The 27,830-nt window shown below is 42.8% G+C and overlaps 1 protein-coding gene and 1 long non-coding RNA gene across 6 annotated transcripts in view; one reads left to right on the top strand and one right to left on the bottom strand.

Moving 5' to 3' along the window:
• GADL1 (glutamate decarboxylase like 1) overlaps nt 1-27,830 on the bottom strand; it is a gene marked incomplete at its 5' end in the record, with an annotated part of 97,071 nt that overhangs the window by 30,059 nt on the left and 39,182 nt on the right. For all 5 annotated transcript variants that reach the window (XM_083404979.1, XM_083404980.1, XM_083404976.1 and 2 more), the window contains 6 exons: nt 119-208; nt 1,616-1,667; nt 7,434-7,633; nt 23,322-23,403; nt 23,655-23,719; nt 27,544-27,660. In XM_083404979.1, the coding sequence (XP_083261105.1) occupies nt 119-208; nt 1,616-1,667; nt 7,434-7,633; nt 23,322-23,403; nt 23,655-23,719; nt 27,544-27,660 (606 nt within the window). The remainder of the gene's footprint in view (nt 1-118; nt 209-1,615; nt 1,668-7,433; nt 7,634-23,321; nt 23,404-23,654; nt 23,720-27,543; nt 27,661-27,830) is intronic.
• On the top strand, nt 16,756-27,094 carry LOC310660514. Its single transcript, XR_014503467.1, has 3 exons — nt 16,756-17,133; nt 23,488-23,541; nt 26,426-27,094. It is a non-coding gene; the product is annotated as an uncharacterized lncRNA (long non-coding RNA).

Raw genomic sequence — 27,830 nt, 5'->3', positions numbered from 1 at the left:
AAGGGAGGTGTTCATGGAGAGTTCCGGAACCTCTTTCTCTAGAAAACTAGTGCTGCATGCAACTGCTTAAAGCACAATATCCAAGTCAGAAATCCCATGAACAAAATATGGTACTCACATGATTGAGCTTTTCCCAGAACTCCTGCCCTTTCTCCATGTTTCTCAGACTAGGTGGAATGTACCAGAAGCAAATATTTGCATACTCCGGCTAAAGGAGAGAAACAATTTAAGGTTTTCAAGATGCATACAAAGAAAGTTGGCAAATCCACTCATTTTGTACATATACGAGAGTCAATATAGGAAGAGGGCAAATTCCACCTCACCCATGATCTTAATAATCAGCCTGGCCTGCCAACCCCATTAAATGTCATTAACTGCCAACCTCATTTAATATTTCTCTATAGGAACACAAAGGTTGACCTTTTACTTATTCCAGGTCTTTCATTCACCCGTAATTGCAGCGTGGGATTCCATTCTTTCAAGTAATGTGTGTGTATACATGCACGTACTAAAAAAACCCAAACCCACCCACCCACACAAGAATTAAAGAATGAAACTCCCCTCTCTGGCTGGATCTAGACACATCAAAGAAGCGTTTCAGTTTAAAGCGTTGTAAATTTAAACAGGGAAACCAGGTAGAGAAAAGGGGGGCTCCACATCGCCACCTGCAGGCACAACGTTGTATTGCACAAACAACGCATATAATTCGCTTTTTCTTCACCAGTCTAGCCGAGTCCTCTATCAACATTTTGGCTGGAAATATTTTGTAAAGGAACAATTTCCTCCCGCACATAGCCAGTTCTTTCTGAACACTTCCGATTAATAAAAGTTGGCGGGGGCGGGGGGGGGGGGAGAGAGAGAGACCATAATGGGCGAGGGAGGGCAGTATCTACAGCGCATTGTCATTTCCCCCCAGTGTGAACACTGCCTCAATTACAGTTCTAATCTTCCTCCCAAGTGGGTAGAAACTACCAGCTGTGCTAAATTCTTTCATGAAAGGGCACTGCTTCTTTTCATAATATCATTTTCTGCCTTCCTTCAAAGAATGTATTAAATACGGTTTAATCATCAAGGAGAATACAGTTGTCAGCGGGAAGAGATCAGCAAGCATGCCACCTGCTGCTGTGAAATGAGATGAAGTTAAGCTTTTCCTCTAGCACGAACTGGGCCCAGGTATGCTATGCATAGACTTGCGCTTGCTGAATACTGAATTTAGTTTTCAGGGAGAAAAAGGGAGAGAGCCCTATCGCCTGACTATTTTGCTAGCCACAGATAAGCCGCTGGGTCATTTAGACTCAGACTTCCTGCCATACTAAGTAAAGCTTGTTCCTTATGGAGCAAGCAATCTGGGCCTATTCATTCAAGAAGAATTCACACTGTTATGTTGTTAAAGTTTTGTTTTGGTTTTTTTAGTTCTCAGACAGCAGCTCAGTTAGCTGTAGAACTTACATTCTAAAGGTCTGCTCTCCCGGAAGCAATCAGGATGATGATATGAAATATGAATTCAATAAATAACAAAAACAACCATTATAATAATAATAAATACTGCCTGCATCAACGAGCTTTGCACCACCAGTTTCAAAATGATTGGACATACACAATATTTGGAACAAACCTCCAACAGCAGCTGGAATCCTTCTCTCTTCTTAATTTCATCCACTAGGTATCTGCAATTAAACATAAAGATATACACGAATACACTAACTTTTGAGTTTTAAGATCCTGTCAACTGCCTACATTACTGAATATGAGATGCATTGTTAAACACGCGGTTGGTGTAAATTACTAAGCCTGATGCTTAGCTACAAAATTTACCATGCCTTGCTCAATGTATACACTCATATCTAAAGAATATACATTTGCTTTGGGCTGAAAGACACGGAACTAATTCTCCAATTCTACTCACCATACCAACACAAAACTGGTCCAAGAATTAGAGAGAATTTATTTGCCTAAAATGACTACTGTATGCTTGGTGGGGTTTGCAAATGGAATATCGGTGGACTCTTCTTATTGATCCTTCGTGATGGAACTCAAAATGATGCAATGGTGACTGAATGTTTCTGCAGAATAACTTAATATTAATTCCCAAGGTACCCAAAATCTACAGTCATGAGAAGGTGTATTTTATTTAAGGAGAAAGAAGGGAAAGGGTGCAGGGAGTATTCTATCATATTCTTCTGGCATTCAGTGTTGCAACAAAGCGTGTTCTCCTTCATGGAGAGCACGTGTTGCGGTGGGGGCCGCCAGGACACTCCAAAGTTGGGGGTGGGCTAATTGTTCGTTGGCCACTGATGCGATTGGGGCTTCCCTTGTTGTTGGGAAGAAGTTAATGTTGCCATTTGTTGATTGACAGCCAGAAATGCTAAAACTCCTTGCACGAGGCTAGGGCTTCCTCTTTTCGACCGTGCATCGGATTGCCCGTCCCCCCCCCCCCCCCTAGAATTAGGGTTGTTCGCTTTGACCTTGCTATGCCTGTCATGGGCTCGTCTGCTCTTGGGGCAGGGGCCTGGTAGGAATTTTGTCCATCTGGCTGATTGGCTGGGGCCATTTGGTTTTTGCCCACAGCGTAGCAAATCGTCACAACTTGTAAGGTTGCGGTTAGGCATTGGTTTATGGTTCGGTTGGTTGAGGGGAAGTGGTTGAGTGCCTGCCCTTGGTAGGTTGAGTGCCTGCCCCTCTAATGCTGCTGCTGCAAGGGATTCCGTTAAAGGAATTGGGGGCTAACTATTGCTTGTCCACTCTGTCAAGGGGGCTCGGGCCATAGCAATGAGCTCCTGCTTGCATTTGGGGTGAGGGCAGGTTCCCTGCTCTGCGTAACCCCCAAGTGTGTTCCCCTATTCTGACTTTCGCATCGTGTGGAATGTCAGTCTGTCCCCCATGGTGGGGGCAGATAGTCGCAACCAATGCCTAAGCAACCACTCACAAATTTGTCTTTCAATAAAGTTTTGGCCAAAATTATGCCAAAAATCTTAAACAAAAAATTCTGTGTGATGTGTGAGTTATTGGGGTGGCCCTGGGGACCTCGACACGCAAATGACTGCGAAGGCACTCCAGTGATGGGCAAGCACCTGACAATTTCCCTTTTGGTATTAACAAGATGTTTATTTGGTTAACATGTAATAAATGAAAACAATCTATGCTTTGTGTCTCACCCCACCCAAAATTGCTCATCCCAAGCTGCTAACTTTACCTGCACATGCCCCAATGATCTAACCTGGGGAGAAGAGCTAAAAGAATATATATGTGTGTGTTTTATAATTATTTTATCATAATTTATTGTTTTGGGTAACCCAAGGAGCAAAGTATGTTAAAAATGGATGGCCCCAGTATGTGGTCTGTTCTTCATGGCAGAAACAGTTTTTTTTTAAAAAAAAAATCAAAATACAGCCCCACATTAGCCAAAGAGTCACAAACAAAAACCGAAATTCCTATGATGGCTACATTCAGAGCATTTCCAGGGCGATGCATTTCCACCAAAGGTGGGGGAAAGAACAATCTCTTCTAACAGGAATTAATCGTATCAGCCCACTGTTCCTGAATGGTTGTGTTCGTATTCTAGCTAAGGCTTAATAGCAGGAATATTGCTTGGTAACAAGTCTAACAGACATTATGTCTAATTGCCTATATAGGGCCTCTGACTCAGCCTCCCCCTCCCCCGCCTCTTTGAAGTACCTCTTAACACCTAAGTAGATTTACTGCCTATAGGACCAAGAATAGCCTAGCTGGGTATTCCATCCCACTCTGCCCAGTTCTGCATCCCCCTCCTGCACTAGGCAATATAGCCTTGATTCCTCTCTCCAAGTTTAATCTACCCTTCTTTTCACCTTCCCCAATTTCCTTTCTCTTACCACACCACTTAACCACCTTTTGCTGTGCCAGCAGCAACCCACAAAGGGGCCTACGTTTGCAAGGCACAGTCAATATTAAGCCCATGCAAAACTCTATAACCACTGGGTTTTTTTAATGGGGAGGGGACCGGCACCATTTCTGTTCCATTGTATTTTTGCAGTATGATTATTTATATATATATATATATATATATATATATATATATATATATATATATATAAAATCATTATAGTATTCCTGTTCTCTGACTAGTGTTAAACTAAGGCTGTGCAGAAACATAGTATGGAAAAGGAGCCACTGCAGTTTCCCCTGGGGGACTTCTTCCTGCCATCACAATGAATGGCAGAAATACTTAGCAGTGATTCAGTTGCTGATTCCGTCATTTTGTCTTGCCCTTTCCCCGTGCTGCAAGCAGGGAGCGTGGTTTTTTTTGTGTGTGTGTGTTTTAAACTACTGCATGCACATTACTTGACTAAATGTGCATTTTGAACTACCATATTTTTCACTCTATGAAGCACTTTCCCCCTCCTAAAAAATAAGGGGAAATGTGTGTGCATCTTACGGAGCGAATGCAGGCAGGAGGCTCTGCTCAACGCTCCCTTTAAAGAGCCGTGTGTGCGGCTCTTGGGGGCTTTTCCCCGAGGAGTGAGAAGGGCTGCCCTTCTCCCGCCTCGGGGAAAAGCCCCCAAGAGCCGCACACATGCTCTACGTGCTCTTTAAAGGGAGCGCGGCTCTTGGGGAAGCCTTCATCCCACTGCCCTGAAGAGGCTTCACACGGCTATCCCAGAAGCCAGAACAGCAAGAGGCTATCCTAGAAGCCAGATCCCTCTTACTGTTCTGGCTTCTGAATATTTTTTTTTCTTGTTTTCCTCCTCCCAAAACTAGGTGCGTCTTATGGTCTGGTGCGTCTTACAGAGCGAAAAATATGGGACTTTCAATTTGTGGAGGACAGAAGAAATATTCAGTGGAATAATGTACATGTTGTTGCTTTTGTGATGTTCCACGGTGTGCAACCCTGTGTGGTATGCATGGAGGTCCTGGGTTGCCCAGATGACAAGACCCTCCCTCTCAGCCTCGCTGAGGAAAGCAGAGCAACATGTTTCTATGTGTAGCGCTTCAAATATTTAAAGAAACAGACAGCCTGCCTTCCCTGCAGGGAGGTGTGTTTATGACATCACACGTCCCAGCCTATCAGCACTGAGCACAGCCGTTTTCCGCGGTAAACATACAGAAACCATTTCCCCCGACCTGATCAAAGGCTACACAGAACCAGGTGAGCGGACTTCCACAATAGCCTTTCCTTTTGCTGTCCTTTGGTGGCCTGGCTTTCACAGCAAACCCTCAAGCACAAGAAGCAAAGGATGAAGTCCGAGGCAAATAAGTAAAATGAAATACAACCTAGTTTAGAATGGTTCTGCACTTTCAGAATTACCCATGTATACGGCAGCAAAGAGATTTTTATCAAGGCTGCCCCGGGAGTCAATGAAAGGAACACTCTAAAGAGTGTTTATGCCAGAGCATGGGGAGTTGGCAAGATGTTTATTGTTAACAAGACTTGTGCATGTGACTTCTTTCTCTTCGACGCATATCCATGCAACCAAGATTGCCATGGTGAACTGTTGCCACTAGCACCAACACTGTCTAAATGAATGCGCTGTAACAAAAACGATAATTTCAACTCATGCTTATCATTGCATTAGTATCATTATAACCTTCAATTGCCTGGAATGTTCTTTTTCATTCCTTCTCAAAACACGCTGCACAGAAGGTTGCTATTATCCACATTGTGTAGACCACAAAAAGAAGACAACCAAGGGGTGCGCAGCGGCGATGCAATGCCACAAGCAGCGAGGCAAACATATCTTCGGAACACATTGCTCTAAGCTCAAATTAACAAGGTTTCTACAGCACTGCTACAAAGCTCACAAAATGTCCCCTTAGGGATCAGCTGAGCCCTCTGTCGCACTTATCTCAAATGCTAAGGTCTTGTAAGGAAAATGGCTCAACACAAGTCTCGGATCTTCTGTCTAATAAGAAGCTATAGAGCCCAATACTGCCCAGAAAGCAGGGGGAAATGCTAATAAATGAAGGTGCACTGATGGTGCAAGACACGAACCACACTGTAGCATGAGTTTAAAAACAACAACAACAAAAACCTTTGCAGTTCAGTCTGGCAATGGAAAAAATTATTGACCTCAAGATATAAGGTCAGTAGGCTAGCTCCAGAATGAAGGCAAGTCTATATTCAGGGACCTTGAAATATTATCTCTGCGGCATCAGAGGGAAGCTTACTGTAACATATCCGGAAACATGCAGTACAGTTGGTCATGTAGCTAACCAACCTGGCTTATTGCCCAGAGAAACTGATGTTTCAGCTGTAAAGTCTCGGTGCCTAACGCTCCAAAGCTAGCTCCTGTGCTGAATATCGCTGCTGGTCATTATCAGATGAAGGCAATTTTCTTCTTTGGAAAACAATGCCACTTTTGCTTAGATACACCACTGGCTAAATGCTAGCCATCAAAGGGAAGTATTGATCTCAACAGGATCATTAATCTGTATATTCTTAGCAAAGTGAACTTGGGGAGAGTGACCCTGACGAGCAATTCTTTTGCTGGTAGGGGGAATCAACCAACAGACTCTGAATATACACAGGATAATAGGATGTGCCTCAAATGGTTTGTTCAGCAAGCTTCAAGGACATCTGTCCCGCAAAACCACAACGGCTTTGTTTCTCAGAGTATTTGCCTCTATAGAACTTCATTTCTGGCTGAGTTCATGGTAACATTCTACATAGCGGAGTCTTTTCTGCAGATGTAATCCTGGAGGGGGGAAACCAGGGTATTCCCAGATGAAATCAGAAACCACAGGATTGCTTCTGTAATTCTGTGAATGTCCCGGGGAAATACATTCTGGGGCCTTGAGGCAAACCACAAATTGACACTCCCACCCACCCCAGGACCAGATTAGTGTGATGGAGGTGATAGCACAAATCCAGACTTCTAAACTCAACTCTGATACTCACCACCCTGTAACCCACCACACAATGAAGCACTAAAAAAAATCTAGGCAGAGTGTTCTGTGCCCTCTGAAACTTTCAAGAGGTTACATTTTAGGGAATAAGCTTAATAGATGGATCTTATCGCAACAACTCATCATTCCTTAACCTGACATGATTTTATACACTTGGTGTCCAAACCTTCAGAATTGAAAGGCTAACGCCTGGACGCGGGTGGTGCTGTAGGTTAAACCACAGAGCCTAGGACTTGCTGATCAGAAGGTCGGCGGTTCGAATCCCCACAACGGGGTGAGCTCCCGTTGCTCGGTCCCTGCTCCTGCCAACTTAGCAGTTCGAAAGCACACCAGTGCAAGTAGATAAATAGGTGCTGCTCCGGCAGGAAGGTAAACAGCGTCTTTGTGCACTGCTCTGGTTCGCCAGAAGCGGCTTAGTCATGCTGGCCACATGACCTGGAAGCTGTCTGCTGACAAACGCTGGCTCCCTCGGCCAATAAAGCGAGATCAGCACCGCAACCCCAGAGTTGGTCACGACTGGACCTAATGGTCAGGGGTCCCTTTACCTTTACCTGGCTAATGCAAGGGCTCTGTTTACTCTCTCCTCCAGGCCAGTTGTGCCCAGGGCCTTCCAGGTCATCCAGAACTTGAACGCATCTGCTCTTCTGCTACACTGGATCGATTTGTCACCTGTGTCGTAGCTGACGTCATAGAACTTGTCTTGCTGGAACAGGTAGGATGCGTTGGCAGAGTAGCATCGCTTAAGCAAGTCCTGTTATAAGAGGCAACAAGAGATGAAACAGCATGAGATGAAACAGCATGAGTCTTACCTCTACAGTATTCACAACAGGTAATTAAAAATACTGGAATGCAATAATGCAGCTGATGTTTTCTTTTTTTGTGTGCAGCACGAACCCTTTAAGTTCTGGCTTTGCCCGTGGGAGCTACAGTTTCAAAATAGGAGCCATGGCTACCAAGATACCAGCAAAATGATGAGCTCAGCAATTCCAACCTTCTTTGGAAAAAGGAGGAAGATTGAAGGGAAATGAATTCGGGTAGCTGGTGGCTAACTTATCTCCATCTGTATTAGGAACTGAATTTCATTCCATAAATTAGTAGAGCCTTGATTTTATTCACAAAGCAGATTTGCTGTAATTTAAATTTAATGCAAGGCAATGGGTGTAATTACTTGGCACACTGAATCCCTACAAACCTTGTGCTTGAACCGCACTATCCAATTCTGCATCTGTCCTATAGCTCGGAATAACTGCTGTAAACTCTTTCCAGAAACCGACTCAACAATAGCCAAGGAGCTCCAGGAATTTGTATTTAAAACACAGACACACAACATCTCCAAGTTACAGGGAACCAGGCAAAGGGTCTTTTCGGTAGTGGCACCCACCCTGTGGAACGCCCCCCCATTGAATGTCAAAGAGAAAAACAACTACCAGACTTTTAGAAGACATCTGAAGGCAGCCCTGTTTAGGGAAGCTTTTAATGTTTAATTAAATAATAATAATAATACTAGTAATAATAATAATAATAATTTATTATTTATACCCCGCCCATCTGGCTGGGTTTCCCCAGCCGCTCTGCGAGGCTTCCAACAAAACACTAAAATACAATAACATATTAAACATTAAAAGCTGCCTTCAGATGTCTTCTAAAAGTTTGGTAGTTATTTTTCTCTTTGACATTGGTGGGAGGGCATTCCACAGGGCAGGTGCCACTACCGAGAAGGCCCTCTGCCTGGTTCCCTGTAGCTTGGCTTCTTGCAGTGAGGGAACCGCCAGAAGGCCCTTGGCGCTGGACCTCAGTGTCCGGGCAGAACGATGGAGACTACAATAGACTATTGTATTTTAATATTCTGTTGGAACCCGCCCAGAGTGGCTGGGGAAACCCAGCCAGATGGGCGGGGTATAAATAATAAATTATTATTATTATTATTATTATTATTATTACTACTACTATCTCAGGCCAGGATCTTTTTATGTTTGTCCCCCCCCCCCCTCGTAATCCTATCCTCACTTATTTGAGAGCAGGCCCCATTGAACTCAGTAGGCCTTATTTCTGAGTAGACATGTATAGGATTGCACTGTTAAGTAAATTGTTGCTGAATCTTGTTCAAGGCTACATGATGTTTCTTTCACAATTCTCAGTGGTTTATGGGCTTCAGAGACAAATGACAGCCACATGCTCGAAGGTTTTCCACATTAGCACCTGCACCGCTGGGCAGTGAAATGTTTCATTATTACCAGGCGCAGCTTCTAAATGTTATCATATAACTCTCTCACTCCGCACCATAAAGATACACTCAAGAAGAGCATCAACTCTGATCTCTCTCTAAAATTCTATAGTGCTTCACATTTAAAACCAGGCAGCAGGGAGACCATTTTATTACATGATGATTCCAGCTTTAAAATGAAATTATTTCACTCAGTGATTCATTGGCTTTTTACTCTCCAAATTAATTCCATAGAAAATGCCATTGCAAAACATCTAGAGCACTGGAATCTTAAACTGCAGTGAATGTGCCTTGAAAATGAATTTCAGGAACAACACCTGCAAACAGAATGCAGAAGGAATGGGAAACACAGGACTAAAAGTAAGAAATTGAAATGTAAATGTGAGGTCTCTCAATAAACAGTCAATATAAAGCCTGTGGATAGCAGATACTTGCTATGCAATTTTTATTGGTTTCAGAAGGCCTGTGTGGTGGGGAGGGAAAGGAAAGTTAAGAGGTGGAAAAAATATTAAGTATCCTGAGGCACTTTCAGGCGAATAGCGACTAAGGAACGGCTAAGGGAGCTGGGCATGTTTAGCCTGGAGAAGAGGAGGTTAAGGGGTGATATGATAGCCATGTTCAAATATATAAAAGGATGTCACATAGAGGAGGGAGAAAGGTTGTTTTCTGCTGCTCCAGAGAAGCGGACACGGAGCAATGGATCCAAACTACAAGAAAGAAGATTCCACCTAAACATTAGGAAGAACTTCCTGACAGTGAGAGCTGTTTGACAGTGGAATTTGCTGCCAAGGAGTGTGGTGGAGTCTCCTTCTTTGGAGGTCTTTAAGCAGAGGCTTGACAACCATATGTCAGGAGTTCTCTGATGGTGTTTCCTGCTTGGCAGGGGGTTGGACTCGATGGCCCTTGTGGTCTCTTCCAACTCTATGATTCTATGACTCCAGAGACTCGCACACAGGGCTTTGCGACCTTGTGGTACACAATATGAACCACTTTTGAGGGGAACCTGGGTCACTCACTCCAGGTTGTGCAGCTTGGAGAGGCCATGGATGGGGAACATCTGCCTTTGAGGGTGCGGAAGAGGGGAAAGAGTTGGGTTTAAGACCAGCCTGACACTCTGTGGGGTGGGCTAGCCCATGGCCAGCAGGCTTAGGAGCTTAAGAAGCTTTTGGGATTTTCCTCCACGTGGTCTAATTCCCCTGATGCAGTTCAGAAAGTTTAATAAGTTCTTAAGTGCTGAAGTTATAAAGGGCTGTCACATGGAAGATGGAGCAAGCTTGTTTTCTCCTGCTCTGGAGGGTAGGACCCAAATCAATGGATTCAAGTCACAAGGAAGTAGATTCCAACTAAACATCAGAAAGAATTACAGTCATACCTCGGGTTGAAGTAGCTTCGGGATAAGTATTTTCGGGTTGAGAGCGACCCAGAAGTAACGGAGCACAGACGGTCAAAATGACGTCATGCGCATGCGCAGAAGTCGCAAATCACGACCCGCGCACACGCAGACGTGGGTTGCGTTTGCTTCTGGATGCGAATGGGGCTCCGGAACGGATCCCGTTCGCATCCAGAGGTACCACTGTATCTGACAGTAAGATCTGTTTGACCAGGCTTCCTCAAACTCGGCCCTCCAGATGTTTTGAGACTACAATTCCCATCGTCCCTGACCACTGGTCCTGCTAGCTAGGGATCATGGGAGTTGTAGGCCAAAAACATCTGGAGGGCCAAGTTTGAGGAAGCCTGTGTTTGACAGTAGTACAGACTCCCTTGGGAAGTGGTGGGCTCTCCTACCTTGAAGGTTTCTAAGAAGAAGTTGGGATGACCATCTGTCAGGGATGCTTTAGTTGCATTGCAAGGGGTTCGACTCGATGACCGTCAGGGTCTCTTGCAACTCTACAATTGTGTGAAAGTGGCTCTAGTTTATCCCACAACCTGTGTCTTTGCCTCTTTATTTCTCACCTCCTAACGCATAACATCTGAGTAGTGATGAGCACTGTAGTAGTAAACCACAATAAATGTGTCTTGAAAATGAATTACAAGGATAGCAAAATCACCCAATATAGGTATGTAAAGAGCAAGCTGAAGGAATGAGAAACACAGGGCTAAAAATAAGCTGCTCAGATTAAAAGGTGAGATGTCTCAATTGCTATGCAATTTTTATTGGTTTCATAAGTTTTCTTAGAATTCTGACAGTCTAACCTTTGGTATTTTCTTGCATGGTTGTACAGAAGATTGTTGGAAGAAGAAAAAGAAAGGCCCTCCCACCCCCTCCAGCCTCAAATTATAACATTTTATTAACCTAGGATTTCTAAGACTACGTCTTGAACTTAACCATTAGGTTTAGGAACCTACAGATAACATTCTAATAACTGTTGTGGGCTGGTACAAAAGCCTTTTCAGCAGAGAATCTCAACTGAGATGTCAGCAAAGGAACCACTTTTGTGCACAGAAAATGTACAAAAAAAACATCGATGAGACTTCTGGGTATAGGGCGGTATTCAATAAATAATAATAATTCTAGGTAGCTTCTGACAGACGTGAACTAGGGGCCAGATTCAAATCTCACATCTTAGCCACCAAACTACACCAGCTCTGAATATCTGATTTTTGTGTTAATAATTTGTGATTACTCAAGGCTAGCCAACGTAGTATCTTCCAGGTCACTGGCCAGGGTTGATAGGCATTGGAGTTCAGCAGAATCTGGACAGTACCCTAGACTACCTGTCGAGGTCTTGGGGATGTAATAATATTCCCAGCGTGGTCTTCGCAGCTGGGTGCATAAGAAGAGCCTGCAGGATCAGGCCAGCGGCCCTTCTAGTCCAGGACCCTGTTATCACAATAGCTGACTGTCAGGAACTGCCATCGGAGCTGGAGGCGGAGAGAAGGCTCCAGAGGGATGGCGGAGAGGGTCCCAGTAGGGAGAGAGGCAGCCCATCCGCTGGGGAAGGAAATCAGCGTAACACCAGTGGAGAAGGGGGGCAGATGGGGGAATCGGAGAGGTGGCTCCAGGACTCCTCGCCGGAGACCAGCGGAGAGGGCATGGGTACTCCGCTGCCCACACCCTCTTTGTGCAAAAGACTTCCGCGCAGGCAGAGTAAAAGAAGACTGGGCGTCAAACAGCTTCTATGCTGGAAGAGGTTCAAGAAACGCCCACTGACGGATTCTGCCAGCGACTGAGGCAGCCATGGAACTTGAGGCTGTCCAGACAGAAAGGGTTCAACCAGGCAACCTAGCCAGGAGTAGCGGCAACTTACGCACGAGCAACCCCTAGAACCATTACACTGACCTTTTTCCAGCAGCTGGCATGGGGGCACAGCACCGTCATCATAGCTAGAAGCCACTGATAGCAGTATCCTCCCAGAATATGTCAAATCCTCTTTTAAAACCATCAAAGTTGGTGGCCATCATCACTGCCTCTTGTGGGAGTGAATGCTGTAGTTTAACTATGTGCTGTGTAAGGAAGTAGCTCCTTTGACCTCAATGAGTTTTCCAACATTTAGCTTCACTGCATGTCCGAGAAGGTGAAAAACTGTTCTCTATGCACTGTCTCCCATGCCATGCGTGATTTTATACATTTCTGCCTTAACTCGCTCTTTCTCTCGACTAAGAAGTCCCAAATACTGCGACTCTCATAGGGGGAGTCGCTCCAATGCTACAATACAGTGGAACCTTAGAAGCCGAACGCCTTTGAACTCAAACGTTTTGACTCCTGGAATGATCGAAAACCAAAGTAATTGTTCTGGTTTTCGAACGGTTTTCAGAAGCCGAATGTCCAACGTGGCTCACACAGCTTCCGATTGGCTGCAGGAAGCTCCAGCAGCCAATCGGAAGCTGCACCTTGGTTTTCAAACTGTTCCAGGAGTTGAATGGACTCCCAGAACGGATTAAATTAGAAAACCAAGGTATGACTGTACTCTTTTTGAGGTGAGGTGACCAAAGGTGTACACACAGCATAGATTTGTATAATGGCATTATGGAATCAGCACTTTTATCTTCAGGTTCTTTCCTAACAATCCCTAGCATAGAATCTGCCTTTTTCACAGTAGCCCAACACTGAGTTTACATCTTCACCGAACTATCCTTGAAAAAATAAATTTAAAAAATGTTTATTGATACTTATTGAAAGATATACAAAATTACATACCCATATTTTTTATAACACACTGAGATAAAACAGCTACTTGGTCTACAAGAGAATAAAGCCAGAAGGGAGAAAAAGGCAAGGAAAGGAGAAACCCAAAGAAAAAGAAAGCGAGATACTGTAAAAGGAAAATAAAGAAAAAACCAATGTGGAAGGACGTGTGAATCCAGAATTGGCCTCCACAGTCACTTACGGACTCATTGTTAAAACCGTGTTTATGGAAGACAATCTTACTTGGCTATGAGTGATCGCCAAAGAAGAAGATCACTCAGGGAGCTACTGGTAGACATCCCATGTTTCCCAAGATGCTAAGTTCTGACCACTGAGTCACCAAATTGGGCACATGAAAAAGTGAGAAATGATACAGAGAAGGGCTTGAAAAAGGAAAAGGATGAGGAGAAGCAAAGTCTGTGCATCAATCAGGTATGAATTCTGCACCAAGGAACACCAAACGTTTTGACTACGAAATCCTGCACACTTATGGAAGTACGAAAATACTTGGAAATGCATAATAATAATAATAATAATAATTTTTATTTATAAAATTTATTTGCATTAGAGGCACACAGGTCAGAATGGAAAGTTGTGGGAGAAGGATGCAGATTGATAACTGGGCAAGAGGCGCTGAGCAAAAAAGTCACTGGAAGCATGTAGTCAGAAGGTGCCGGAGAGAAACAGAAGAGCTAGAAAAGAGAATTCAAGCCAGTAATGGGGCCGATTTCAATTCTGATTCATCTCTGTCCAATAAGTTGCTTTTGGAAATATAATTGGCCTGCAAGCCGGTGTTCGGGTTAAAGATATCCTGCCCAATTTCCCAGCAGAGCGTGAAGGCTATAGAACCGCACACCGATTCATAATGATATTGCCGAATATCATCTCACAACGCAGCACACAACCCACTTTAAAATTGAATACAGAAGATGTCCACTGTGAACAGACCGAAAATAAGTTTAGTATTTGATGGCACTTCTCTGCACCTCTTCCTGCCTGTCTGCTGCAGGAACGGGTTTACAAGGACTCTGACATTATGCCTAATGAAAGTGTCTGTATTTCTGTAACTGAATGTACAGCCTTTAATCTGCATTACAATATAGCACAGATAGCTCTGTCAAGCTTAGAATAAAACAGAGGGGGGAATATGTCAAGGCAAAACCTAAAACATATGCATACCAGACACAAGCTATTCAGCATCATGTACAAAACACAAGTCCTGGATTGAAAAGGAGCCAATTTTCTCATCTATGGGTACTGACAGGTTGGGGCAGAGGATTCCTCTCTGCGTATCTATCTTTCCAATATTCATCTGCTAAAACATTTATACCCCGCATTTCCTCAACAAGGAAGCAGAGTGAATTAAAACAATAACTTAAGTAATTCTAAAACCATTCACAATAATAATAATAATAATAATAATAATAATAATAATAATCTAAAGCAGCTATAAAGCACTAAAACAGCACACAATATTAAAAGTACAAACAGCTTAAAAATTTTTTTAGCCAGACAGCTTCTGACAATTAAATCTCCTTAAGGTAGAGAGGGGGACGTGGGTGGCGCTGTGGGTTCAACCAGAGCCTAGGACTTGCTGATCAGAAGGTCAGTGGTTCAAATCCCTGCGACGGGGTGAGCTCCCGTTGCTCAGTCCCTGCTCCTGCCAACCTAGCAGTTCAAAAGCAGTTCAAAGTGCAAGTAGGTAAATAGGTACCACTCCAGCGGGAAGGTAAACGGCGTTTCCGTGCACTGCTCTGGTTCACCAGAAGCGGCTTAGTCATGCTGGCCACATGACCCGGAAGCTGTACGGCGGCTCCCTTGGCCAGTAAAGCGAGATGAGCGCCGCAACCCCAGAGTCGGCCATGACTGGACCTAATGGTCAGGGGTCCCTTTACCTTTACTTTAAGAAAGAGAGGAGCCATTTATAGTCCTAAAAGGGAAAATTTTAACAATCCTTTAGGGAGGCCATTGGAGAGAGAAGACTGGATGTCAATCGGTCTTGTTCTAAATTTAGCATCACTGAGGGAGAAGGTTTAAAAGATGCAAAACACCCATACACAAGGTAACAAAAGAGCCTGCCCACCCCCTATTCTAATCCAGCATCCCAATTCTACAGTGGCCAACCAGTTGCCTTTGTTGACACAAACACAGAACAAGATAGCAATATCCCTCTCCGACAGTTGTTGAGCAGAAAGTGGAGTTCAGAGGCATCCTTCTCCATGTAGCCATTGTGACCAGCAGCCATGGATAACATTAACTTCCGCGGGTTTGCCTTCTTAGCTCTTTTAAAATCCACCTATCCACCTATTGGGGATGCGGGTGGCGCTGTGGGTTAAAGCCTCAGCGCCTAGGGCTTGCCGAGCGAAAGGTTGGCGGTTCGAATCCCCGCGGCGGGGTGCGCTCCCGCTGTTCGGTCCCAGCGCCTGCCAACCTAGCAGTTCGAAAGCACTCATGGGTGCAAGTAGATTAATAGGGACCGCTTACTAGCGGGAAGGTAAACGGTGTTTCCGTGTGCGGCTCTGGCTCACCAGAGCAGCGATGTCACGCTGGCCACGTGACCCGGAAGTGTCTTCAGACAGCACTGGCCCTCGGCCTCTTTGAGTGAGATGGGCGCACAACCCTAGAGTCTGTCAAGACTGGCCTATACGGGCAGGGGTACCTTTACCTTTACCTTTATCCACCTATCACTACATCACATGGAAGCATATTCCATCAGCTTAACTATGTGCTTGAATGTCAGGGACTGGACTGAAGGGGACGAGATGGAGGAGGAATTTTTGCACTTGGGCAAAAAAAAATGAGAGGCACAAATACAAGATGGGTGACACCTGGCTTGAGAGCAGTACATGTGAAAAGGATCTAGGAGTCTTGGTTGACCACAAACTTGACATGAGGCAACAGTGTGACGCGGCAGCTAAAAAAGCCAATGCAATTCTGGGCTGCATCAATAGGAGTATAGCGTCTAGATCAAGGGAAGTAATAGTGCCACTGTATTCTGCTCTGGTCAGACCTCACCTGGAGTACTGTGTCCAGTTCTGGGCACCACAGTTCAAGAAGGACACTGACAAAGTGGAACGTGTACAGAGGAGGGCAACCAAAATGGTCAAAGGCCTGGAAATGATACCTTATGAGGAACGGCTAAGAGACCTGGGCATGTTTAGCCTGGAGAAGAGGAGGTTAAGGGGTGATATGATAGCCATGTTCAAATATATAAAAGGATGTCACATAGAGGAGGGAGAAAGGTTGTTTTCTGCTGCTCCAGAGAAGCGGACACGGAGCAATGGATCCAAACTACAAGAAAGAAGATTCCACCTAAACATTAGGAAGAGCTTCCTGACAGTAAGAGCTGTTCGACAGTGGAATTTGCTGCCAAGGAGTGTGGTGGAGTCTCCTTCTTTGGAGGTCTTTAAGCAGAGGCTTGACAACCATATGTCAGGAGTGCTCTGATGGTGTTTCCTGCTTGGCAGGGGGTTGGACTCGATGGCCCTTGTGGTCTCTTCCAACTCTATGATTCTATGAATGGTGGAGATCGCCGCCCCACTTCTCCTGAAGCTTCCAGAGAAGAGGAAGGCAGCGTTGAAATACAGCAGTGGTTTGAGGAAGGTCACAGCTCAGAGACAGACAGACAGAAGAGTTGGGAGAAAGGAGAGGGGAGGCAGAGCAGCCAGTTAACATGTTCTCACTGGAGAGTATTTCTGAACCCCCTTTCTCCCAGATCTCGGCGTTCGTTGAGAGTGCAAGAGCAAAAGACTCAGAGAAAATTAGCCCCTGGCAGCCACCGTATGGGGAAGTGGTGTTGCTTGGAAGGGAGGGGGAAGGAGCTCAGTTGGAGCGACGCCATTAATGGGAGACGGACTGCCTTCCTTCGTCTCTCGCTGTGATGATTGAATAAACTCATTAAGTAAGAACTCTTCCTTGTTTTCCTATCTTTTCTATGCTTCTTGCTGCGACCAGGGGAGGGATAGAATTTCCCGAAGCCTGACATTGAACAAATAAATAGATCAATGGAAGTCTCTAGGAGAATATTTATATATCTATTTATTTTTTAAAATAATATTTATATACCACTGTATCGGGGGCGAAGCCGTTTACAACAGTATGAAAACGTAAAAACCAGTTGATAAAATCATAAAAAGTTAACAGCGGAAAGAAATGAAAAACAAACACCAGCTGACCATTGTGGGGGTGTATTCTTAATTGCCTGGCAGAACAGGAAAGTTTTCAGCAGACATTCAATATCTATGTGCAGTACGACATCTCACAAATGGGTGGCTTGCGGAGACTCCACGGGCACCACAGTTCTAAGCAATTTGTGTGACAACCTCCCTGATCCTGTGATTTTAACCAGGGTTGTCATAAGATGGAAGAAATCTCTGCTGATTAAGCAAGGATTTTAGACCTTGATGCATATAAGTTTGCGTTACAGTGGTATCTCAGGTTGCATACGCTTCAGGTTACAGACTCCGCTAACCCAGAAATAGTGCTTCAGGTTAAGAACTTTGCTTCAGGATGAGAACAGAAATTGGGCTCTGGCGGCGCGGCAACAGCAGGAGGCCCCATTGGCTAAAGTGGTGCTTCAGGTTAAGAACAGTTTCGGGTTAAGTACAGACCTCCGGAACGAATTAAGTACTTAACCTGAGGTACCACTGTATTTGAAAAATAGTTCTAAAGAAAAAACAAGACACATTCTCTGTTTTCAGATGATGTATCACAGCAGGTAGCATCTTGGAAGGAGAACTTCACTCTTCTCTCTCACCCGGGAAGCAATGCCTCTCTTTATCTACACTTTTTAGAGCTGACAGGTGGGCCTTTTCATCTACAGGGTTTTCTAATAGTAGTATTATAGTATTATTACGAGATTTGCTGCCGGGTTAACTGAGGACCTTTTTTTCCCCAGTCAATCAAAATGTTTTCAAACAATTCACCTAACCAATTAACTGACTAAACATTGCAGCCCATCCCAGCAAACTGACAAATAATTATGCATGGAAATTAAGAATGAGCAACACTTTGCCAGCGAGAAGCGACTAATCTTCCTCATGAAGACGGATGGCTGCAGTAGAGTGATTAACAATGCAATCCTAGGCATGTCACCTGGAAGTTAAGGCCTCATGTATTCAATGTGTCTGGCCCTCTATTATGTTTGTGGGTTGCAGTATGAGGAAATGAGCTTGGAGCCACTAAGTCCTCAGGCTGAAATCTCACTTCAGCAATGAGCTCATGGCGGCCTGAGGCAAGTCCCAACCCCTTAGCCTTAACCCAAGAGGAAATAAACGAAGAAATCGAAAGGAAATGGAGCCTGCAGATTGAAGGGCAAAAAGAAGGAAAAGATCGGCGAATATATCAATATGATCAGGCATGTCCAAAGTCCGTTTTGGGGGCCTAATCCGGGCCTGCCGGTTGGTTTAATCCAGCCCCTGTGGCAGTTTACTTCCTGGGGTAAAACCCTAAAGAAAAGCTCAACAACTTCAATCCTAAAAATAGGTCAATAACTGGTTGGCCCTTTGGTCGCCCCTCACAGCCCTTCACTTCATCAAATCTGGCACTCTTTGAAAAAAAATTGGACACCATTTGTTGAATGGTTTATTTAAATATTAAGGTTCATTGTATAGCAGGTGCTGTTGAGTTAATTAAGCTGTGTCAACAATTGGGTATAGTATATGAAGAGCAGTGTGTACCTCTCTCAGTACCCTGGTGAATGGGTCGATGGATGGGTCATACTCATAGATTTAATGTAAGAGGAGTTTCTGTAATTAAAGCCAAGCAAAAGATACTTTTGCGTTTCTTCATCGTTTCCTGAACGCGTGGTCTCCCCAGCATGCTTTCTGCAGCGCAATTAATCTGCTAAATACACAACACCACTGACTTAGATAATTATCTCAAAACTGCAGGAATTCAACATGTGTGTACTTTCAACCACTTCCAAGTATGGAAACAGGTATCTTCACAAAATACTGTATACCTTAAAGTTCCTCCCATCCTTCCTTCGCAAGTGTCTCGGTAAGCAACTTTGGATGAAGAATCGGGGGTATACGTATGAACCCAGCCTTACAGTGACCATGGATATATCTTCTTGTTTTGATTCCACGGCTATTGCTGCCCACCTGCCATCACTCCCTTCATCTTTTCCCCCCATCTACGACCTCAACACTGCAGTAAACTAAATTAGCACTTCTTTGAGAAGCCGTGTCTCGGAATACTAATTATGCAACATGGGAATTGGAAAGGGTTCTCGGTTTGCAAACATTATTCTCCAGTGTGGAACACGGCCTTTCGAAGTCGTGGAGCAGACTTCCTGATGCGATTTCTGTCACCCTTGTCAGTTAAGCTTGAGCCATATTGTGCTTTGATACATAACCATTTTTTCTTTTCCCATGTAATGCTTTTTGTTCTTTTCTATATGTCCACCAATGCATGAACTGAAGAAAATATTTAAATACACATTCCCGAAGAAACCGGAGGCCTTTCTCCTGGGCATGGTCAATCAAGAGGTACGTATGAAAGACAGGATATTTTTTATGTACGCCACAACAGCAGCAAGAATACTTATTGCAAAGTATTGGAAGACACAAGAATTACCCACGCTGGAGGAATGGCAGATGAAAGTCATGGACTATATGGAATCCGCAGAAATGACTGGCAGAATCAGAGACCAGGGAGAAGAGACGGTGGAGGAAGATTGGAAGAAATTTAAAGACTATTTACAGAAACACTACAAGATTAATGAATGTTAAAATAACATCAGATTGAATGTATAAGGTTATTGGAGTAAAATTTTAAGGATCAGAAGACCCAACATCTTAAGTTCTAAGCATTGAATAAGCTATATTAAGACATTCAAATAAGAAAGGAGGTTAATTATGACAGAGGGAAGGGATTTGTTGTTTAATTGTATGAATTGGAATACAGGGAAGGGAGACTCGGGGAAGTCAGAGAAACAAGTTAATGCAAGATCAATATGAAGATAAGATTGTTTTTATTTCTGTTGTTTGTAGTATGTTATGTTTGTGTAATTCTGTATGTTTTTGGTGTATTGTTTGTTGTTTTTGTTTTGCTTTGTCGTCTTTTATGTAAAATCGAATAAAATATTTATAAAATATATATATATATATATATGTCCACCAATGCATGAGTATCTCACATCTGCCTAGCCCAGGGGTCTGCAACCTTTAAGACAAAAAGAGCCACTTGGACCCGTTTCCGAAGAAAAAAAACTGGGAGCCGCAAAACTCGTCATTATAAAAATAACTTTTTTGTCACTTTTTTATTATTTCTTTGTTTGACCCCTCAGAATTACTCCTCCTCATAGAAATAAACATTAAATTAACAAGTTACCGTTTTTTGTGTGTGTGTGTGTGTTCTTCACTCCCCTTCAAAATAGTGACCAACGTACATGCCCCTTACAATGTAGCGGACGGGCGGGAACGTGACGTCGGGACGGTGCGTGACTAACGCACGCACTGCCCCCATGCGACGTCACAGCCAGTACAGCGCCCGCCACAGTGGGGAGTGTCGGGGCGCACAATGCACCTCCTCCCCTCGCTAGTATCTGCCCTGGAGCCGCGGCAAAGGTGTAAAAGAGCCACATGCTGCTCCGGAGCCGCGGGTTGCAGACCCCTGGCCTAGCCACTGGTATATGGGTATACAGACGTAGAGTTAGGATGCAAATGAAAACTCAGTGATTCTCACGTCCTACCCAAAGCCGGCCAAAACAGGGGCTCTCAACGTTCTTTACGATGCCGATAAACAATTCATGTACATTATGAACTATGTGCATGAAACATCTTCACCTGCCACAGTGAATAATCATACAGTATTTCTGTATGTACATTCTGCTCTATGCCAACAAAGTTCTACTGGATCCAAAATAATTACCAACTAATCATATGAAAAAAATAACCTGGTCACTGAATTTACAGAAATCTGGAACCTTTATATATTTGATGAACCAGGGTGGATAAAAATCAATGATTACTATTTTTTAAATCAGATTTTTTTTATTTAAATTGGATTTTTTTTATTTAAATCGGATTTTTAAAATTTAAACCAGCTTTTAAAAATAAAATGCTTTTATAGGAATAGTTTTCTATTTAAGTTACATCAGGAAATGATTTAAGTTTTTCAAGTGTGCTAAAACTCAATAAGTTTTTTTTTTTAAAAAAATTGTTTAACCACATCAGTTAACAAACATGGATACATATGCTATATTGTTATTGTTTTAGTTAAATAAATTGCTTAAATTGTTATTAAGGAAATGATTATATTTCTCCTTCCATTGAAGTACAACAGAAAAGTTGTCCAAATATAAACAGTTAACTTACTAAACCTCACAATAATTTCATAATTTTCTGTCAATGTACTTCTAATAGTATAACCAAATCAGTAATTTTTGATATAACGGTAAAAACTACTCTGAAAATTTATCATTCCAAAAATAAAAACTTTATCTGGTTGTAAATATTAAGATTATACCAGCAAGAATGAGTCTTTCTGTAAAAAAAAAAAAGAGATTTAAATCTGTTACTGACTAGTGATTTAAATCGATTTTATTTAAGTCAAATCCACCCTATGATGAACAGTGTTGTAATTTGGAGATGCAGTCAAACATCAACTTTTGGTATAAATTTTTAAATGACAATACATCTATATCATGTTTTTCAGTACAGTGAACATTTTATTTTCTAAAGGATCTCAAATGTATAAAAGCTGTATGCCAGCCTACTTGGTTATGATTCTCCTAGCTAAAAAGGCAGACACTTAAATGCAAGCTTGTGGTGACAGGGTTCGTTTAGGGAAAGGTTTATTTTAACAGGACAGCCTGGGAGACATTGTGATCTTCCCCAGCGCTTCCTGTCAAAGTAAGAGGACACCCAGCAATTGCTTTGATTGATCTGTGCTTTTACAATGGGTTTACTAATCTCTGCATTTCACTGCCTCTGCATCCCAAGCGCTTTCCCATTTCAATCAATTTAAAAACCCTTTTACCTTCCCCCAACTTTTTTTTTGTTAATTCAATGACGTTCCAACATGCCTTCCCATATTTTCCGAAGTCCTATTCATTTAAGTCATTCTTTTGCCCACTAATGCTTTTAACTTCTAAACACTTCCTAATCCCGTTCATTCCGAAAAGAATGAATCTATATATCTCAAATAGAATGATAAAATGTTAACTGTATCTATATTTGTAGACTCCAATACACATTTCTTAAATTTGATCTGGATCCAAACCTATTTAAAATCATGCAATCTATTGCTAAGGGATGTGGGTTAAACCACAGGGCTTGCCGATCAGAAGGTCGGCAGTTCAAATCCCCACAACGGGGTGAGCTCCCGTTGCTCGGTCCCTGCTCCTGCCAACCTAGCAGTTCAAAAGCAAGTCAAAGTACAAGTAGATAAATAGGTACCACTCTGGCAGGAAGGTAAACGGCGTTTCTGTGTGCTTCTCTGGTTTCACCAGAAGCGGCTTAGTCATGCTGGCCACATGACCCGGAAGCTGTACGCCGGCTCCCTCGGCCAATAAAGCGAGATGAGCGTCGCAACCCCAGAGCTGGTCACGACTGGACCTAATGGACCTTTACCTTAATCTATTGCTACTTGAAATGGGCATGCACACAATCCTAAATTAGCTAATCACTGGTCTGTTAATTTTAAAATACAGTGGTACCTCGGGTTACATACGCTTCAGGTTACAGACTCTGCTAACCCAGAAATACTACCTCAGGTTAAGAACTTTGCTTCGGGATGAGAACAGAAATCATGCTCCAGCGGCGCAGCAGCAGCTGGAGGCCCCATTAGCTAAAGTGGTGCTTCAGATTAAGAACAGTTTCAGGTTAAGTACGGACCTCCGGAACGAATTAAGTACTTAACCCGAGGTACCACTGTACTGGCAAATAAGTAGAAGTTTGGTTGTCATTCACATGCAGAAATCAGGTATTTCCCACCACCCCTCATCAGCACCTCATGCCCTGTATGCAGTTGTCTGCAATGTTATGCTTTTGCATTGCAAAACCTAAGTTAATTTATCTATTTTCTCAATGCAGCAAAAACACACTTCAGTTGCATTTGGGAAATTAAAAAAAGAAGACTTACAGAACTGTCTTTCACCAGAAGGGCACAACACTGGATCCCTGCCATTAGCATCTTATGAGGATTCCATGCCACTGAATTGGCCCTATGACAAAAGCAGAAAATTACTTTGCAATTGCAGTGTGATTGCATATGATAAAGCAGACTTTTTCTTCATTTTTTCCCCCAGGTTTCCAATCATCCTCCTCATCGTGAGCATGACACAATCTATCCGAAATGAAGCGTGAGTGTCTGTGGTTTCAATGAGGAAATGATGGTCACCCTGAAGTCAATGGGACTTCAAAAACGCTTGCATTTGACTTTAATTATCCCCTTTCCAAATTAAACGTCATCTACCTGTGGATGCCTTGCAGAAGTTTGCGGTGCTTCCTTGACAGCAAAGCTGAGCCTCCCCACGATGCCTGTGGAGATATTTATTAAAAGTTATAAAGTGTTAGTTCAGCACTGTATAATTTTATTATTACTCTCATTATAGGGTTTTAAAAGTTTAGACGGTACGAACTGGATTCTCTTGATTATGCCACTCATTTCAAAGAATCCAAAAGAAGATATATATACTGGCTTGAATAAGGCCTCACTTACACAAGGACAGTATGTCGCTGTAAGTACCTTCTCTGAGCTAGATACGTACGTATATCAGTCTAAAGTTTGTTTGAAATTCTTCAGAAATATTTTACTATTGTTCTGCCAGCAGACTAAGTTACGGAACACTGAATAGCTGAATAAAACCAAAGGTGTTTATTTACATGAGTAATCATGGAAACTAACCATAACTTAGTGAGAATCTTCAAAATGGATTCTGGAAGATTTATATTCCCATCTCTTTATCTGTTGCATACATTCAAACAGAGTGAAACCCAGAAATTATTCTATCTAACTTGATATTACATAGCCTCCAACATTCTTTCAATGAAAATGGGCGGCTGCCAACTTATGTAAAAACATAATGAAACATTAAACATTTAAAAACTTCCCTATGCAGGGAAGTTAGTTAGTTAGTTAGTTAGTTAGTTAGTTATCTCTTTGGCTCAGGGGCTGCATAACCCCATACCCTCCAACATGAAAATAGCGACGTCCTAAGGAAAAGGGACGCAGGTGGCGCTGTGGGTTAAACCACAGAGCCTAGGACTCACCGATCCGAAGGTCGGCAGTTCAAATCCCCACAATGGGGTGAGCTCCCGTTGCTCAGTCCCTGCTCCTGCCAACCTAGCAGTTTGAAAGCACGTATTTGAAAGCAAATAAATAGGTACCGCTCCGGCGGGAAGGTAAATGGCATTTCCGTGCGCTGCTCTGGTTCGCCAGAAGCGGCTTAGTCATGCTGGCCACATGACCTGGAAGCAGTACGCCAGCTCCCTCGGCCAATAAAGTGAGATGAGCACCACAACCCCAGAGTTGGTCATGACTGGACCTAATGGTCAAGGGTCCCTTTACCTTACTAAGCAAAAGTGGGACATTCTGAGATCAAATCAGAAACTAGGACAGCTTCTTTACATCCAGGACTGTCCCTGGAAAATAGGGACACTTGGAGGTTCTTGAATTATTGTCAGTTTTAGGAATAATTGCAACGCTGGACTGCTTTAGGAGGAAGGGAAGAATTAAATTTTAATAAATAAATTTAATAAATGATAAAATAACCAGACGACACACACAGCCACTACTGAAGCTGCTATGCCATCATGGAATATGCTCTGAAGTTGTGGAATACTCATAAGCATTCTAGTTGCACAAGGAGAATTCAGAACATGTGGAAGGTGAAAGGCCGTTTCAGCAGAAAAGGGTGTTTCACGGGATTTAGGAACAAGAGAGCAGACATATATAGGATCACGCTGTATATAGCCTTGGGTCATAAATAACAGCCTATATTTGGTGATCTGAATCTCTTCCCAAGCCACTGCAAATTTAGCACATTTTATATATAGCTGTTTCTCAGGAGGCCTGGACAGAAGAGAGTGATAAATTACAGCAGGCATGCCCTTGATAGACTCTGCATCCATCCCTCTGGGATCAGCTCATACCTGGAAGACATTTTTCCACATCCTTAAACGCACAAAGAGACTACTTGGGCCAACTCTGTGGAGAAATCTTCCCAACACAATTATGAATGGTACCTCTTCTTCCCAAGGGAATCAAATAACATCCCTATGACAGCTAGATCAGCCGATGACATGAAACGTAATACTAGGGAAGCAATTTATTTTTAGCTTCTCCAGATGATTTACTCTGAAGAAATAAAGAGCCTTATCAAAGGCATTATTGCCAAGCAATCAACAGCTCACTGATTCCGAAAGAAGGCACTTTTAACAACAAAAAGATTTGCATATTTCCAATAAACCATCTGCAAGAAGATCAGGAAAATAGTAAAAACTCTCAGGTTTTTTGGGGGGTGGGGGTGGGGAAGCTTACCAAACTTTCATGTTACATTAATCCTCCTTAGCTGTGTTTGCAAAAACTGCTTTACTGAAAGCCTACAGTAATACCACTTAGGTAATCTGAAAATTATTTAGTCATTCACCATGAATGGATATTTCTGCAAGTCAGACAGTTTTGGAATGTTTAGATGTTAAGCAAACAGAACTGTGCTGGAATTCCCATAGCGAAACCTACTGGAAGAAATCATGATAACAAACTTTTTTTATATATAAAAGAATGGAAATGGTTTGTTGGACATTTACAGATAAATTGTAAACAGATAAAAACACTGGCGGGTTATTGTAATAACCTGCAGCTATATAAGGGGTGTGTGTGTGTGTGTGTGTGTGTGATCAATAAATAAGTTAATTTGGATTTGCAGAAGATATTAAAAATAAATTTAAGGAACCTCAGAAAGAGGGGGAGGAAGTCAAGTTTTAAAATTAAAATCAGTGAAAAGTATATAACTGAAAAGTATAATTCTTTTTAAAGGAATTCCCACAGAGAAACAATGTATTGCTAAAGGCTAGTACCACTGGCACAGAAATGGAAATCTAGGAGTCATTCTAGATATTTAGAATAAATACCTCAACATTCACTAAACAATAGGATAATAAACTCCTAACCACCATCGTCCTGGACTCAGAAGACCAATGGCTCAGCCAACCAGACTAATATTTTCTGACTAATTTTTTCAGGAGTTCGAACAGACATGGGGAATTGCTCCCACTGGGAGATTGCAAGCAGTCTTCAGAGCTCTCGCCTAATCCTCACATAGTGGCACAAAGGGGAACCCAGTGCCTAGAAGAAGTCCCCCTCAAACTCCCCTTTTTCCACTAAGGAGCCTATGAAAGAACCACGAGCACCTTGGAGGAATAATAAAACAAAAGGTTATGTTATGTCATACACAACCTTTGAGGAAAAGTCCAAGTCTACAAAAATCAACACCCTGAAGATTCCGGGCCCCACAGAGATTAGACTGGCCTCGACCAGAGCCAGGGCCTTTTCGGCCATGGCCCCGGCCTGGTGGAACGCTCTCTCACAAGAGAACAGGGCCCTGCGAGATTTGACATCCTTCCGCAGGGCCTGCAAGACGGAGCTGTTCCACCAGGCCTTTGGTCAGGGTTCAGTCTGACTCATTTTCTCTTTGTATGAGAACAAGCATGCAGGAGGGTTCCCAGCCCGCTCACTGGTCCTTATGATATCAGTGGAAATAGTTGGTCCTGGCGAGTATTAACCGCTTTCAATTTTAACCTGAGGATTGTCATTTGTTCAGTTTTAATTTTAATTTAGTTGAATTAATTTTGGGATGCATTTTAGTCTATTGATTGCTTGTTTTTATTGTATTATTTATATGATGTTAGCCGCTCTGAGCCCAGCTCCGGGAGGGGTACAAATAAATTATTTATTTATTTATTTATTTTATTATTATTATTATTATTATTATTATTATTATTATTATTATTTATTACTACTACTACTACTATGCAGGCAAGCTCTTAATATTACACAATGAAAAACTAATGTAATGTTGTACAGGGCTTAGATAGTGAAAGTTACCAAATATGTCTGGGCAAAACAACCTCTCAAGCTAAGCTACATCAAAATAAAGATACACTGAACTCTTCAGAGAGAGACAGTCCACAGAATTATGCATTAAACAAAATGTAGTTCGGTTTTTAGAACACCATTAGTTGGGTTTGCAAAATCGGCTGCACTCCCCCCCCCCCCCCAGCATGTGTGAGAACGGCTCCGCGGTTAAAAGGAAGGCTTAATAAAGTGAAACAAAGAACAAATGTTAATAAAACTAACTTACATCGACATGCAGCCAAAGGTCATGTTTCTCGCAGATGTCGGCAATTTCATCCAGAGGATCAAACGCTCCCAGAACTGTGGTGCCAGCTGTAGCGCTGACAAAAAATGGTGCTGAACCCTGTGGAATGATCCAAAACAAAAGATTGTTTGCACTGTTCAAATTCTCCAGTGAGGGTGACACGCTAAATACAATAAGGTCTGGGAATCTAGGACAAGACTAACAATGCCTACATTTTACATTCTCAGCAGCAAACTGGTCTTTTAAAAGTATTCTATCCGAAACATTGG

The sequence above is a fragment of the Podarcis tiliguerta genome (assembly GCF_965153285.1).
Source record: "Podarcis tiliguerta genome assembly, chromosome: 12".
In the NCBI taxonomy this organism is placed as follows: domain Eukaryota; kingdom Metazoa; phylum Chordata; class Lepidosauria; order Squamata; family Lacertidae; genus Podarcis; species Podarcis tiliguerta.
Note: the sequence above shows the minus strand (reverse complement) of the source record. Positions and strands in the feature narration are given on the sequence as shown.